The 16,794-nt window shown below is 50.0% G+C and overlaps 1 protein-coding gene across 1 annotated transcript; it reads left to right on the top strand.

Moving 5' to 3' along the window:
• Positions 1-2,309: 2,309 nt before the first annotated feature.
• Positions 2,310-8,971, top strand: SRXN1 (sulfiredoxin 1). Its single transcript, XM_059896526.1, has 2 exons — positions 2,310-2,553; positions 6,643-8,971. The coding sequence occupies exons 1-2, from the start codon at positions 2,344-2,346 to the stop codon at positions 6,844-6,846; spliced, it is 414 nt and encodes a 137-aa protein (XP_059752509.1). The 5' UTR covers positions 2,310-2,343; the 3' UTR covers positions 6,847-8,971.
• The last annotated feature ends 7,823 nt before the right edge of the window (positions 8,972-16,794 follow it).

Below are 16,794 nucleotides of genomic sequence, written 5' to 3'. Positions count from 1 at the left end.
TCATAATGGCCTCAGCATTCCAAGGTTTGCAAGAGATTAAAAACCCAACATGAATGATCTTCAACAGCAAAATGGGGTATTGCACAATTCACAGAGCACTTATTATGTGCTTCTTCCCAAATCACACTCAACAACTTTGAGTGATGGGCAGCATTACCCCATTTTGCAGAGGCTTCAGAAAGTGTCCGCAACTGGCCAGTACAACAGCCACCCAGCCCGCCCCCAGGGATAACTTCTCTGGTTTTTCTCCAGCTGAGAAGGCGAGTATGCATTCCCCATGCATGTGACAACCAGGGTGAGAAGAACCACCAAACCAGACTTGCCTGTCTTCAGCCAGGTCTGGGGCTGTGCCACCTCCCCGCTTTTCCTCAAGCTGTTTAGCTGGAATATTCCTCCTATCTACCTTTTATTCAGCACGTTTTATATGCCAGGTACCTTTCTAAACACTTTATGTGTTATTCTCATTTACTCTCCCTGGCAATTGAGAGAAGAAATCGAGGCACAAAGAAGTTGAGTACCCCACCACACACACACACACACACACAAACACACACACACACACACACACACAATGTCACACAGCTAGTTGGTGATGCAGCCAGGATTTAAATCCATGCCATTCAAGTGATTCCAGATCCTACCCTAAACCATCACCTGCTTCTTCCCTCTCACTCTCCAGGACCAAGCCATTTTCCAGTGTGAATACCACCCCTCCAGGGAACATTTCCTGGTGCTCTCAGTCAACACGGCCTCTTCTTCAGCACTCTGGGTGTCTGTAATGAAACCAGTCACCTTCCTTTTTTTTTTTTTTTTTGGCCTCACCGTGCAGCATGTAGGATCTTAGTTTCCTGACCAGGGATCGAACCCACGCCCCTTGCATTGGAACTGCAGAGTCTTAACCACTGGAAGGCCAGGGAAGTACCCCAGTCACCTTCCTTGATTACCACTATGTAAGCACTGATTTACCCCCAACCCTCTTCTCTATCAGCCATTATCTCTGAGTGTCCTCACAATCTCCTCACAACCATTTTACAGACGGCTGATGCTCAGAGAGGTTAAGGAACTTGCCTGAGACCACACAGCTAGTGAGTGGCCAGATGGGATCTGAACCCAGGTCAATCTGTGCCAAAGCCGTAATGTTGCCATAGATGCTGATAAACACCTGAGATTTAAACCAGGAGCCTACCTCCCTCTGGCTCCAGAGGACACTGGGTGCTGAACCTGGGCTCAAGGGGATGGAGAGTTTTAAACAGAAGAGTGGGGGTGGTAGTCAGCATGTTTGGACCTAAGTCATCACCACCACCCCTTGCAGCTTTGGTGTCCTCATCTATAAGCAGGTGTTCAGTGGCCTGGGACTCTGAGCTCAGATAATCTGACTTTCATTTTCAGCGGCCCTATCTTGGACAAGTGCTTCAACAATCACACCTACTTCCTAGTGGCGCTGTGTGGATGCAACGAGACTATTATTGTGGAACTCCAGGGCAGTGCCCACACACTGTCAACATGATTCCAAAAGGCTCCTTGTTACAGTTACTTTTGCTGAACCGAGGCAACCAGCGGTGGGTAGAGAGAGAGAGCACTCTGGAGCCTGACTGCCTGGATTTGAACCCTGGTTCAGCCACTTACTAGCTCCATGACCTTGGGCAAATCACTTAAAAAAAAAAAACAAACAAAAAAAACTCACTGTGCCTCAGTTTCCTCATCTGTAAAATGGGAATAATAATCATACCTAGCTTGAAGGGTTGTTTTGAGGTTTAAATAAGTTAATGTACATGCAAAGTGTTTAGAACAGTGCCTGACACAGCACCAGATTCAGCAGATTCGTAGTATTTCGAATGTCATTGGTATTATTATCACCTCCACGACTATTACCACTAGGGATCCAAGGGCTGGGCAGCCAAGAGCCAGGTTTTGCCGACTCACCCTCGCTGGGCAGGTCCAGCACCCTCCAACCCGTGTCCCCGCCCCCCCCCACCCGTGACCCTGAGTCAACCCCAAACTGTGCGCCACCCGCGCCCCTCCCGCCCCACGACCTGCAGACTCACCCTGAGTCAGCCTCCCCGGGCGCTTCCACTCCCGGGACGCCGCGCGGCAGAGGGGAGGCGGCGAGGCGCCCCCCAGCGGAGAGCCGGAGCTCCGCACGCGTCCCGCAACGCCGGGAGAACCGAGCGAAGGTCCCGCAGGGGCGCTCGGGGGTGGGCCAGACCACTGTGGGGCAGGGGAGAGAGGCTCTGTGCGGCTGCGCCCCCCGCCGCCCGCGCGTAATGGTACGGCCCGACCGGTGTTAAAGACCTGAGAGGAGACGGCGCGTCGCGAGACCGCGCAGGCTGCGGCGGCTGCGCGATGGGTCTTCGCGCGGGAGGAGCTCTGGGCAGAGCCGGAGCTGGCCGGGGGGCGCCCGAGGGAGCTGGGCAGAGCGGCGGCGCGCAGGGCGGCAGCATCCACTCGGGCTGTATCACCGCGGTGCACAACGTGCCTCTCAGCGTGCTCATCCGGCCGCTGCCGTCTGTGCTGGACCCAGCCAAGGTGCAGAGCCTCGTGGACACGATTCGGGTGAGGCCCCGGGGAAGCCGGCCGCTGGGAGGGCTTCGAAGGAGGGAGGTCGCGCTGGACGCGAGACGGGACTGGTTCAGTCTCAGCCGGAGCATGGCATTTGCTGTGTGACCTTGAGCAAGTGGCTGGGCCTCTCTGGGCCTCGATTTAGTCATTGAGCAAGGAGATTGGAGGAGATGATTAAAATAACGATCCTGACTCCTATATAGTACTTGAAGTGGCCAGGAGCTGTTTTAAGTGCCTGAGCTTCTTCATGCCAACCCTATGAGGTAGATACCACTACTGTTCCCCTTACAGACGAGGAAATGAGACACAAGAGGATTCAAGCAACCTGTCCAAGGTCAGGCACTTTAGAAAGTGGCACAGCCTGTCCCCAGTGCCCAGATGCATGGCCACCACCTTATCCTGAGATAACCTATGTGGTCACTTCAGGCAGTGGCAGTGGGATTGGGGGTGTCCTGTCTGCTGGGAGGGCCTTGTTTGAACTGGAAATGGGGGAGGACGGAGTCAGCTGCATCACAGAGAGGGTGCTCAAGAAGGCTGGGGTGATCCTGGCAGAAAATCTGGGGGAAGGAGGGGACATGTGTGTCAGGTTAGGCCTGCATGGCATCTTGTCCCCCTCCCCCAGACCCTTGGAAGGTGGCCATGTGTGACCTACCAAACACCTCTACTGCTAGCCCGATTGTCTTTCAGTCCTAGAGTTTACACTGCTGTTCCCACTGCCTGGAACTGCTTGCCAGGTAGCCACAGGGCTTGCTCCCTCGTTTGGGTCAGGTGCCCACCTCCCATCAGCCCAGGCCTCTATAGCTCTCCTCCTAACCTGAGGTATTTCTCCTTGAAGCACTTATGTCCACCGGAGTTATATTACACATTTGTTTGTGTTTTATTGTCTCTCCTCCGCCTCTCATGTGAACTCCACAGGAGCAGGGATTTTGTCCTGTCTTGACTGTTTCCATAACACTAGCACGGTGCCTGGCTGTTTGTGATGGATCTGGCCAGGGATGCACTCTCCCACCCTGGGCCTTTGCACAAGCTTTTCCCCTGCCAGTAAAACTCTTTCATCTCTTTACTGTTTCTAACTCCTTCTTGCTCTTTCTGTCAGTGTCTGTGTCTTCCCTGACAGCCCCTGCTGGGTTAGGGGCCTCCTGTGGGCCCCCAGCCACCTGCATGCCCACCAGCATACCTCTGATCCTACTGGCTTGTAATGGCCTCAGACACCTGTCTTCCAAGCCAGAACGATATGCTCTGTGGGGCAAAAACCAGGCCTCTCTTTGGTTACCATATGTATTAGTTTTCAATGGCTACTGTAACGAACACCAGAAACTTAGTGGCTTAAAACAAAGACAGATTTTATTATTTTATAGTTCTATAGTTCAGAAGTCCAAAATGGGTCTCGCTAGGCTAAAATCAAGGTATCAGTGGGGCTGCATTCTTTTCTGGAGGCTCTAGGGGAGAATCCATTTCCTTGTCTTTCCCAGCTTCTAGAGGCCACCCACATTTTTGGTTCATGACCTCTCTCCTCCGTCTTCAAAGCCAGCAACATCAGACCTCCTCTTGTTCCTCTGTCTTCCACGTTTAAGGTCTCTGGTGATTACATTTGGTCTGTCTGGATAACCCAGGATAATCTCCCCATCTCAAGATCCTTGACTTAATTCCATCTGCAAAGCTCCCATGCCATGTGAGTAACATATTCACAGGCCCAGGGATTAGGACATGGACATCTTTGGGGGCCATTATTCTGCCCACCCATCGTCACACCCCTGGTGCCCACCCAAGGCCTGCCTGGCACAGCTGCCTCTCTGTGCTGCTCCACTGCCGGGCAAGCTGTGCTCCACGCCTCACTTGCATCAGCTCCCTGACTTCATCAGCAGCCTGTAGGGTGTCTGTTCCCAGTTTGCAGATGAGGAACAATGCCCAGTGTCAAGGCCACTTGCTTACCACCCCTGCCCACACTCCCCCCACCCCCCGCCCCACTGCTCTGTGTAGGAGCTGAGATTCAAATTCAGGTGTGCCTGGTTCAAGAGCCCCAGCTTATAACTGCTGGGTCTTACTGCTTACTAATCATTTCTAGGATAAATGGAATAATGAATCCATCAAAGCAGCCCAATAAGAGACCACCCGAGAACCAGTGGTGGGAGGTCTTCTAGCAGCTCACACTTGATTCGGTCTCCCCTCTACCCCATCCCTCCCTGCCCCAGGCTTTCCCTATGTAGAGGACTACCCATTCTCCGTCTAGATGCTCAGGCCCGTAACAGGAAGTCAACTTATATTCTCCTCTTTCTCTTCTCCTCACATTCACCCCTCCCCTGGGATCTTCCCCCTAAACATGTCCCAAACCTGTCTACCTCTCCCTGACCCCTCCATGCCCTCACCCAGGACAGCCACTTCTGGTGAATACCTGCTGAGGCCTCGCCTCTATCTTCCCTGCTTTTGCCTTTGTCCACTCATCAAGCCTGCTTGCCCAGGACAACTTTCTAGAATGTTCTTCAGATCATGTCACCCTCCCCTGTTTAAAACACTCCAGGGCCTAAGAGGTATAAACTTTCAGTTATAAAGTAAATGAGTCATGGGTATGAAATGTACAGTGTGGGGAATATAGTCAATAACTATGTAGTATCTTTGTATAGTGACAGGATTAGCTAGACTTAATCATGGTGATTGTTTTGAAATGTTTAGAAATATCCAATCACTGTGTTGTGTACCAGGAACTAACATAATATTGTAGGTCAATTATATTTCAAAGACAAATAAACAAACAAACTCTTAGGAAAAGAGACCAGCTTTGTGATTGACTGGGGCGGAAGGTGGGTAAGGAGAGGGAGAAGTGTATGAAGGTGGTCAAAAGGTACTAACTTCTGTTATAAGATAAATAAGTATTAGGGATGTAATGTACAACATGATAAACATAATGAACACCGCTGTACATTATATATGAAAGTTGTTGAGAGAGTAAAATCCTAAGCGTTTTCATCACAAGGAAAACATTTTTTTTCCATTTCTTTAATTTTGTATCTATGTGAGATGACAGGTGTTCACTAAACTTACTGTAGTCATCACTTCATGATGTTTGTAAGTCACATCATTATGTTGTACACCTGAAGCTTATACAGTGCTGTATGTCAACTATATCTCAATAAAACTAGAAGAAAAAAATAAGATAAATAAAACGCTCCAGGGCCTACCCCCTGCTACCTTTCTGACCTCTTCTACTTCTCAATCCCCCGAGTCCCTCTGATCACACTGGCCTCCTTGCCATGCCTGCAATACAGTGAGCTTGTTCTGGCCTCAGACCTTTTGCATTTGCTGTTCGCTCTGCCTGGAATGCCCTTCCCACGGGTAATACACAGTGTGTATTACTGAGCACGTTCCATGTGCCAAGTGTTGTTTGAAGCAGTTTATGTCTATTAACTCACTAAACCCAACAGTTCTATGAGGTGGGTGTGTCATCTTTATCCCCGTTTGATAGATCGGGCAACTGAGGCACAAATATGAATTGCCAAAGGTCACAGAGCAATTAAGTGGCAGACCTGAGATTTGAACCTGGCAGTCAGGCTCTTTCTTTAAATGACTCCACCTCTCTATCTTCCCTAGGGGACTTCTCTGTGTTCAGGTCTCTGCTCCACTGTCACCTCTGAGAGGCCTTGTGGACCCCCATCCCTGTCACATCAACCTGTGTTATTGTCTTCATAGCATTTATCACTCTAACATTCACTTCTCCATTCCATCTGCCCCACTAGACCAAAGTCCCATGAAGGCAGGGGCTGTGTCTGTACCTTATTCCCAGAGTCTAGAACAGTGACAGATAATATACATGTGGTCTGATAAATGGTTAACAGCCTGGATGGGGGAGCTCTGATTTGTAGCATCTGCCCATTTCCCTGGTGTAAATACTCTCACCGTGGTTGATTTTCATGCTACCAAGGTGATGTCAACCAACTCACAGTTGCCTCTGTGTAACAGTTGCCTCTCACAAGCCAGCACGAGCCAGTGTGAGCACCTAGAGGAGCTCAGCCCAGGTTAATAAAGTCTGCTTTGCAAACTGTCCAGCACTGTGCCACGCTCATTCACCTTGCGCCCTCTTCTCTCCAGGAGGATCCAGACAGCGTGCCCCCCATCGATGTCCTCTGGATCAAAGGGGCTCAGGGTGGTGACTACTTCTACTCCTTTGGGGGCTGCCACCGCTATGCAGCCTACCAGCAGCTGCAGCGAGAGACCATCCCTGCCAAGCTTGTCCAGTCCACCCTCTCGGACCTAAGGGTGTACCTGGGCGCCTCCACGCCGGACTTGCAGTAACAGCCTCCTTGGCACCTACCACCACTGCCACGAACCCAGAAGACACACCTGGCCTCCAGTGGGCTGAGCCATGCAAAGGTGTAGCAGGAGTGCATTCTCTTTGTGCCTGGGGGGGCAGGTCTAACTTGAAGCACCCTCTTTCTTAGCTGTAAGACCTTGGACTCATGACTGAACAGTGTGGGAGCCCCACTTCCCACCTCGGGGAAAATGGGTCGTGTGTTTGCTCTTGAGGGATTATTGAGAGGGTGAAATGAGAAAGGAGATGGGTTTGGAGAGCCACATGCTGCTGGCTCCAGATTCCCAAGGACAAGGATCCTTTTGCATTTCTGTCTCTATATATCATATCATGTGAATACATTCATCTGCAAGTAAAGGAAAGCCTAGGTTCCAGTGGCTTAAACAAAGAGAAGTTTGTTTTTCCACATAGCATGAATTCTGGAGACAGTCGGCTAATGGTATTCTTTTAACAACTCAGCAAGGTTATGGCACACGTCTCTGTGATCCTTTCGGCCTTTCCCACATTGCATGTCACTTCATGGTCACAAGTTGGCTGCTGTACCTCCAGCAATCATGACTGTGTTCAAGGAAGAACGGAGTTGGGGAGGAGGAAGGGCCCAGCCAGCTGGACCTGTCAACTTCTATCATAAATTCAGGCCTTTTTCAGAGGTCTGTTTCCTGCTCTCTTCCCCTGTGTATTTCTACTTAGGTCTCCTTGGCCCAAACCAGGTACAGTTGCCACCCCTACCTGCAAAGAAAGCTAAGACGGCAGGAACACAAATCAATTTAGTAAATCAATCATATCACATCTCCTAGAACTGGCACACTGCCTCCTAAGTAATATTGGAATCCCATTACCAAGAGAGAAGTGAGGAATTGTGTATCAGTTAGCCGTTGCTGTGCAACAAACCATTCCAGAACTTGGCAGCTAAAAGCAAGTTGTTTATTTGCCTAAAATTCTTTGGTTTGGCAATTTGGGCTGGGCTCAGCTGGGCAGTTCTACTGATCTTGCTTAAGGTCACTCATGGGGTTGTATGCAATCAGCTGTCACCCTAGATGGGGCTGGATGGTCTCGGATAGCCTGACTCACTTGTCTGGCAGTAGGTAGGCTGTTGGCTGGGTGACTTGGTTCTCCTCCATGTGTCCTCTCCAGCAGGTTAGTTCAGGCTTATTTTCATGATATCATCAGGGCTCAAAGAGAGAGGGAGAGGGAGGGAGGTGTGTGTGTGGAGGGAGGGGAAGAGGAAGGGGGAGAGAGAGGAGAAGCTCCAAGGCTTTTTTGAGTTTTAGGTCAGAATTGGTACAACGTCACTTCTGCTAAGTCCTTCTGGTCAGAGCAAATCAAAAGTTTGGCTTAGATTCAAGGGCTGGGGAAACAGACTAAACCTCTTAGAGAAACTACGCAGGATTCGTGGCATTTTTTTCCACCTATCACAGATGACTTTGGATAAGCAAATAACAGTGTTTCTTTCTCACTGTTCTCTGTCTTGTACAGAGCCTTGCTCTGTCCAGGCTGAGGTCACTAAGACACTAGACAGTGTCCTGGCCGTGCAGAGGGAAGGAAGTGATGGGGCAGTGGGTGGTCTCTCCCAGGACTGGGCCCACTCTAGGAGGGGCATCTCTCATCATCTGTACTGGTGGGTTAGGGGGAATGGGTAGGCCAGGTGGGACATTCCAAAGGGACTAATGAAGTCCTAGAGTCCTGGGGGGAAGGGAAGAGATAGAGGAAGGGTGCAGAGTGAGGCGGGCCTTGCTCTCACTGCCCTGCTAAGGGAACTAGGTCATTTGCTGTTTTCAAGCTTCAGTTCCTCCTGCTCAGTAATGAAGACAACAGCTTTCCCACCCATTCTCTGTCCCAGAGAAAGATGACTGAGGTGACCAATGGAATTTAAAAGGTATGTAGTCATAAATGCAGTGTGATATCCTGGACTGGATCTTGGAAAAACAACAACAAAAGGACCTTAATGGAAAAACTGGAAATCTGAATGAGGTCTGGATTTTAGATAATTTTACGAATGTTGACATTGGGGTAGTCTGGGTGCAGAGTATATGGGAACTCTCTGTACTATATTTGCAACTTTTCTGTAAATTGAAAATCATTCCCAAATAAAAGTTTATTTAATAAAAAGAGAGGCATAATTGCTTTAGACCAATGGTTCAGGTTCTCAAACGGGTTTGCTAAGCACAGATGGCTGGACCACACCCCCAGAGTTGCTGATTCAGAAGGTCTGGGGTGGAGCCTGAGAATTTGCTTTCCTGCCAAATTCCCAGGTGATGCTGCTGCTGCTGTTCAGGGACCACAAGGTGAGAACCACTGATCTAGATGGCATCAATTATTTTCAGATATGGTGACAGCCCTTTCACCTCCAATGGAGAAGAAAGAGCTGGGTCCCAGGAGATCCATGTTCTGGAACCAGCTTGTGCACCAATTCCATATGAAATTGGACAGGCCCTTCCCTGGCGCTTTTTCCAAGCTGTCTAATGGACTTTACCCCTGAGGTTTGTAGTGAGGGTGAGGAAGCTGAGGGCATGCTTTGTAAGCCGCTGTCAGGTGCCACTGTTTCATGTAAGACACCTGCACCCACTGAGGTAGAGTAGCACAGTGGTTACCCCTCCTTGAAAGGACTTTCCCTTCATACAGATAAGGCCCAAGCAGGCAGCGCTAGGCATACTGCTAGGCACTGGGAGGAGGCTGCAGAACAGACTTGGAGCGGGAGGGATTGTCGTTCTTAAGGAAGAGGAGCTGGGTTTTGAAGGGTGAAACCTGCTGGTTGCTCTCCGTGGAGGCTGAGCGCTGCACTTCCCACTTAGGCCAGCAGGTGGCGCTGCTTTCTGGCCTGCCCGAGCTAGGCTGGGCCTCCAGCCGGTAGAGCAACTGCTGTGGGAAGGGGATGGATGGAGGGTGTCTGGCTGTGAGGGATGCCCCTCAGCGGCCCAGAGAAGCCAAGGGTTCAGGTAGGAGAAGGAGACCTGGCTGGGAGTTTGGAGTTCCAGGTTTACTTACCTGTCCAATCTTGCTCTGTGGCCTTGTACACATCATGGCCTCTCCAGGCCGGTCTTAGGAGACTCGGGTCTCTACACTGGGTGTGCTGTGCCAAATTGTCTCAAGCTCAGCAAAGGCGGCACCTTCTCCAAGAAGCTTCCAGATCCTCCAGGCTGAGCTACATGCCTCTTCTGGGGTCCCCCTGATCCAAAAGTGTGTCCCCTCCCAAAACAAACTACTGCCCCAGGGAACTTGGGTCCAGTGAAAGGCAGTGTGTAGGGACCCCTTATTTCCCTTACTGCCCTGGGACCAACCCTTTCACCATGGTAGGCTTTTTTAATGTTTCATTTTCACAAGTTATATGTGCATATATTCACCTTTTAAACATTAAGATAGCAAAATGCTAAATAATTATTAACAAAATAAAATATGAGAAGCAAGCAGAAGCCCTGTAAGCCCTGTACATTCACACCTGTAAATTTATTCATTCTTTTAACTTATGTAAGGTTTTTGTACGCAATTCTCAATTCTCTAAGAGATGACAACAGATTTTGTTTTTCTACTGTCATGTGAGAACATTAGGCCCCAGCAATGTGTCATTGTGAGGAAATAAAAGTGCTGCAGCAAAAAAAAAAAAAAAAAAAAAAAAAATGCACCATGAGTCCTAGTGCCTCCCTACTCTTGGCAATTATCTTCATGAATTTGGCGTATACCCTTCCAGACCTTTTTCTAACTTATTAGTTTTGTGTGTGTGCGTATAAGTAAGGAAATGTTTTCTTTTTTTACTTTCTTTTGCAGATCACATTTCTTCCCTGGCGATGCGCCTTAGCCATCCACCCCGTTAGTGCCTTTGCTCTTCTCCCAGAGTCTCCCTCATTCTGGTCGCTTCCTCAGAGGGGCCTTCCTGACCATACTGTCTAAAACAGCCCCCTACCCCATCATTTTATCACCGCACTGTTTTATTTTTTTCATGGTATTTATCGCACTCCCCGAAATTATCTTCTGTTTCTGTTTATGACTGTCTTGTCCACTAGAACGTAAGTTCTTGAGGCAGGACTTGATCTGTCCTATGACTGTAGGCCCAGTGCCAAGAAACACCTGACACACAGCAGTTATTCGATAACTGTGTTAAATGAATACATTCCACATAGGTCTAGCTCATTCTTTGAATTGCTCCATGGCATGCCAGGGTCTGTATATAACCATGTATCAGTCATTCTCCTGTTAATGGCCATTTAGGGGGTTACTGTTATTTGCTGCTGTGAACACCTTCTGCCATCAACTCTGTGCTCACTCAACTGTGTACGTAGGAGTGGGACCGCCTAGCCGGTGCATAGGTGCTGGCAAATTGCTCTCCAGATTGGCTGCTCCAAGTGCCTTTCCCAGAGTTTGGGGGGCAGCTATCCATCCCTGCCCTCCAGCCGGTGCTTCTTAACCTGTTTTGGGTCATGAACACAGTTGAGAATCTGAAAGAAATCCGTGAGCCTTTTCTCCAGAAAGACACACACACACAAATCTTTCGGGCAATTTCTGGGGATTCGATGGCCTCATCCCCCAGGGGTCCCTGTATCAAATGGTTAGAATCCTAATTGTCTCATCGCATGCACAGGAATGCTGAGGCACACACAGATGGGGGTGTGAATGAATTAATAAATGGGATCTAGTTTTATGAGGGTAAAGTGGTCAGACCCTGATCTGTCTCCAGTCAGAAAAAACACCTGTCTTGGAGAGGGTGGGGGCGTGCAGCCTTGCTCTACCCTCGACCAGGGGCCCCCAAGGATGAGCTCCGGAGGCTCCCTGGGCTAGGTCTGGGCGGCTCCACGTGTCAGCCCTGGCAAAAGGTAGGCCAAGTCTGGCATCCAGGGTCAAAGCTGGGAACCAGGGAGAGGCCTTGACTGCCCTGGTCCGGATAGGGGCTGCAAGGCGTCCCTCCCTGCCTCCCAGACAAGCCACATTTGCTCCCATGTTCCCAAGGCAGCCTCTGGGGTTCGCATCCCGACTGCAGATCTCCTGTCGAGCAGGAACATAGGGAGTGCTCATTACAGAAAGGCCACCGCCACCACCATCATCATCATACCGTCATCATCACTTCCATACCGGATGCAGTCGTCCCGACAGGTGGACAGGGAGGAAATTATCTTCCCTGTTGGACAGATGGGTAAACTGAGGCCCGAAGCGTAGCAGCGACCTGCCGCAGAGGCCTGGCGAGCGCAGCCGGGTTAATCGGCCGCACACACGGACCCCCCGCCGGCCCATCCGCCCCGCCCTCCCCGGCGGCCCCTTCCCCGGGCCTGACCCCCCGGCGCTGCCTGACAGATGACCTCAGCTGCCGCCAATCCATTGGTTCCAGCTCCCAGGGGGAGCGCAGAACAAAGCGCGCTTTGTGGTGGGGCCGTCCCCTCCCCCGGCGCGCTGCCGCCGGGACCCCCTCCGGAACTCCGCGCGACGCCCCCCGGCCGACAGCCGTGTAATGTCTTCCAGGCCGCGCGGCTCCTTCCAGAGCCCCGGAGCCGGGCTCGCCTCCCCCGCGGGGGCTCCCCGGACGGCGGGATCTGGGGGCGCCCCCAGCGGGAGATTGTGCGGGCCGCCGACCTGTCCCCCGGGAGGGAGCGGGAGGGCAGGAGGCACCGGCGCCAGTGGTCCCGGGTGTGGGCTCGGGGCAGGTGCTGCCACCTGACAATCTTAGAGCTACAGCATGGGGTGGAAAATGCTGGTGATGCTGTTACTATTATTGTTGTTGTTGCCATTACTATTATTGTTATTATTTTGTGGTTGTGAGGGGGAGTCACTTTCGACAGACCTCCGTTTGAATCTTGGCTTTGCCACCTGCTGGCCATGGGACCTTGGTGAGCACGTTCACCTCGCAGAACGACAGCAATAGTAGCCAACATTTCTTGAGCACCTACTGTGTGCCAGACCCTACTAAAGGCTTAAAGGCTTTATTGAACTCGTTTAATCCTCACAGCAAACTTAGGAGGGAGGAGTTATCATACCCCTTTTACAGAGAAGGGAACCCTGGCTCCAGTTGTCCTGGAGACAAATTCACCTCTTGAGCCTCAGTTTCCTTGTCTGTAAAATAGGCTCCCCAAGAGCTGTTCATTGCTCATTGCTCTTACCTCCTTCCAGTTGAGGACACAGGGCTGGGAGCAGGTCCCTGGCTTGCCCAGGAGCACCCAGCATGTGTCCACCCCAATTCCCCCCGTCTTTTGAGGACTCTCTGTGGAGGGCACCGCAACTGCTGGCTCCTGTTGGGCTTGTAGGGGGAGGAGGAGTTGAAGGAGGGTCTGCCTGCATCTGAAAACCTTTCCCCTGAGAGAGAAGCTTCGCTGTCCTGTGCTGCCCTTGAGGGTTGAGGGGGTGAGGGCAGGGAGAGAGGGATGCCATGCCCAGAGAGGGGACCAAGGGGCCACGGAGGGGGCTGGGAGTGGCTGCCCCCCACCCTTCGCACACTCCCTGGACGTTCATTCTCCCGTGCACCTACTGGGCACCAGACACTGCTCCAGGTGCTGGGAACATCAGAGTACTAAACAGATGGAAACTCTCATTCTCTCGAAGTCCACTCAGGGGAGAAGAGCAGGAAAAACACACGAAATATATATAAAATGTAAACTGCAATATCCGATAGTGATAAGGGCTGTGAGGGAAAAGCAGGGGAAGAAGAAAGAATGAGATGGGAAATATCAACTTCATTAAGGTATCGGACCTCTCTGAGGAGGGGGCATCGACCTGAACAGAAAGGAAAGAAGCCCTGTGGATGTCAGAGGGAAGCGTGTTTCAAGCAAGAGGAATAGCACGTGCAAAAGCCCTGAGGTGGGAGTCTGCTTGGAGGATCCAAGAAACAGCAAGGCAGCCAGTGTGGTGGGGGCAGCCTGGATGGGACAAGGCCGGGCTGGGCAGCTGATGAGGTGGGAGAGCTGGGTACCGTCAGCCTGGGACTTTGGCTGGGAGCCATGTGAGGCTTGGAGCAGAGGAGGGACCCGGTGGCTCTGGCTGCTGAGTGGAGCAGGGATGGGAAGGGGGTGAAGCGGAAGCTGCTTTGTCACCAGGGCCCCAGGTGATGGTTGGTGGATTGGATCAGGGCGGAGAGAAGTGATCAGAATCTGGATGTAATTTGAAGATGGAGCCCCAGAATTTTCCAACGGATGGAACTGGATCTGAGGGATGAGAGTGAGAGGGAGGACTCTGGTGACCCCCAGATTTGAGAGTCCACCAGCCCTTTCCAGAAACTTCACTGCAGGCCAGAATGTAGACACAGTCCCCGGGGTGAATCCCACTCTGCTGCTGGTGTCCTGGGGGATTCGGCCAATCACAGGACACACAGTAGGGCCTCCAGTTCCTCAAGGGCACAAAGAGGAGATGAAGTTAGAAAAATGTTTCTTAAAATTCTGTCAAGAGCCTCCTTCACAATTTGGGCCGCTTGGGACAGGAGTGCTTAGTATCACCTTCACGGACCACTGTTTTTGAACTGTTAAATCTATTTGCTTCTGTTTTACTTAAACAAACAAATATTTTTTTAAGGAAACTTGAGATAGGTGGACTAAATGGAAAATCAGTAGCATGTGACATAAATAAATGTGACTGTCAATGTAAACAGTGTAAATATAACACTGTTACTAACTTTGTCCATATCTGACTGAGGCTGTGCAATCTCCCTCCCTCTCTCTCTCTCCCTCTCTCTCTTCCTCTAGTTCTCAGTAGCAACTGTTTGAGAGACCCACCCCACCTCCACCAATCCAGGACTCTCTCCAGGACGGGAAGAGATTGAAAAAGGATTAATCATCTTGCTCTCTGTGTCCTCACCTTTTTTTGTTTTATTTAACAAATGAAAGCACTTACGATGTTATTTAAATGCTTCCCAAATGTAAAGGCATTTAATCCTCACAACAACCACATGAGGTGGGTACACCTATTATCCCCACTTTGCAGATGAGGAAGCTGAGGCTCAGAGGGATGAGGCCCCTTGCCCACAGTCACACAGCAAGGATGAGGCAGAACCAAGATTCAAACCTAGTCAGACCCATTCTGGAGGCCACTCATTGTCCTTTGAAGGCATATCATTATCACTATGGAAGTACCGAACTACTGGAACTGGAAGGGTCTTCAGTTACTTTTAATTCCGTATGTATTTATTGTCTACTAAAATATAAGTCATATTATAACACCCTTTGCTTAAAAGTATTTGAGGATCGAATTTAGAAAACAATTCCAGGCTCGTCACCATCAATGCCCTGAATGACCTGCCCTTCCCACCCCCCCACACTCCCCCATCCCACTCCAGCCAGGCTGGCTGCCTCACAGTTTCCAATTGCTTTCTGACCTCAGGGCGTTTGCACTTGCTCTTGCCTCTGCCTGGAATGCCCTTCCTCTGGTTCTTCTGGCTTCTTCACATCCTTTAGGACTCAGCTCAAATATCAAATCCTTAGAGGGCCTTCCCTTGCTCCCTCATCTCCCCCATAGTTTCCCCAATATTCTCACCTTGCTTTTTTCCTTCATAGTTTGTAATTATTTTGTTTATTTGCCTGTGTACATGTTCTTTGTCCTACTGCCCTTCTATGATGTAAGCTCTGTGCAAGCGGAACCAGAGCAGCTAAGCATCTGGGGTGCAGAGCCGAGAGAAGAGCAGACTGGGGTAGGGGGGCATTTGGGTTGTCCCCAGATAGGAGAGCAGATGTGTCTGTGGAGCCACAGAGGGCAGGGGGTCACCAGGAAGACCAACTTAATATGAGGAAAGGTCTTTCACATAGTCCTAATGTTCGGACATTGGAAAGGGCTATGTCATCAGGTAGTGAGCTCTCCATCACAGGGGCTAGGCAAGCTGAGAAAGGACAACCCCTGATCAAGACCACGTGATATGTTGGGGCTGTGGAGAATGGACTCATTACCATAAATGGGGTAGATATTCATTCACTTGCTCATTTACCCATTCATTCACTATTCTGTCTTCTATCTATCCATTTATTCACTGACTCCATGTTTCCCAAACTGTGCTGTGTGATAGACAACCTTCATGACTTGGCCACACCCACAGGGCTTCTGTGCTTAATATCTTAAATATATATACTATGTACATAATATCTTCAGTCAGCCTTGGGAGGCCGACTGAAATTTAAATATGTTCAATATATGTGTTTTTAAATCAACTTTATTGAGGTATAATTTACACACAATAAAATGCATCCATTTAAAGTGTACAGTGCAACACATTTTGACAAATATACACACCCATGTAACCACCACCTCAATCAAAACAGAGAACGTTTCCATCACTGTCACAAGTTCCCTTGTGACACCAGGTCCCCAGCACCAGCCTGGTCCCAGACAATCACTTTATCAGAAAATGCCAGCACTTCTCCAAAGTTTCTCCAGGGCCAGTTTGCATTCCCACCAGCACTATCCAAACATAAATGAAAAATCAGAATCCCTTACCACAAATAAAATGTGACCAAAATGAGTAAAATGGAAACAAAACAATATTCTCAAATTCTAGCTGAATACCATTGCCTGTAGAAGTTCTGGGTCCAGCTACCTCCAGGTGAGAGAGAGAGAGAAAGAGAGAGTGAGAGCACACAAGTGATCCACAGGTGTTAGAAAGGTGTTACCAGCATCCTTGGAGAATTTCTCCTTGGCCTATTGGAAAATCTGGGAGACAGTGAATGACTTTCTCATGGTGAATTTGTTATTTAATACCTTGTTGCTGTTCACCCACATCATCTTTGGTCCACTCCCACCATCACCCCACTGATGCAGTTTCCATATTTGGGAAACATCACAGCTTCTCATCTCCACTTTCATCCACCCACTCATTCATTCAGTTACAAAACAGGTGTTTATTAGTAGCTATTCTGGGCCAGCTGCTGGAGCTATGGAGAAAAACTCTCAGCCTTGATGGTAGCATAGTGGCCAGCACATAGTAGACTGTGAGCAAATATCTGTTGAATAGATTGTTGTGGGATGAAAGACACAAATAC

This window comes from Balaenoptera ricei, chromosome 15 (assembly GCF_028023285.1).
Source record: "Balaenoptera ricei isolate mBalRic1 chromosome 15, mBalRic1.hap2, whole genome shotgun sequence".
Taxonomy (NCBI): Eukaryota; Metazoa; Chordata; class Mammalia; order Artiodactyla; family Balaenopteridae; genus Balaenoptera; species Balaenoptera ricei.
This window is presented reverse-complemented; position numbering and strand designations above follow the sequence as displayed.

What these genes read in the sequence shown, in the direction of transcription:
- SRXN1 (XM_059896526.1), top strand. Translation starts at nt 2,344, where the DNA reads ATGGGTCTTCGCGCGGGAGGAGCTCTGGGCAGAGCCGGAGCTGGCCGG. An exon ending in GCCTCGTGGACACGATTCGG is followed by an intron (nt 2,554 to 6,642) that starts GTGAGGCCCCGG and finishes TCTTCTCTCCAG; the next exon opens with GAGGATCCAGACAGCGTGCC.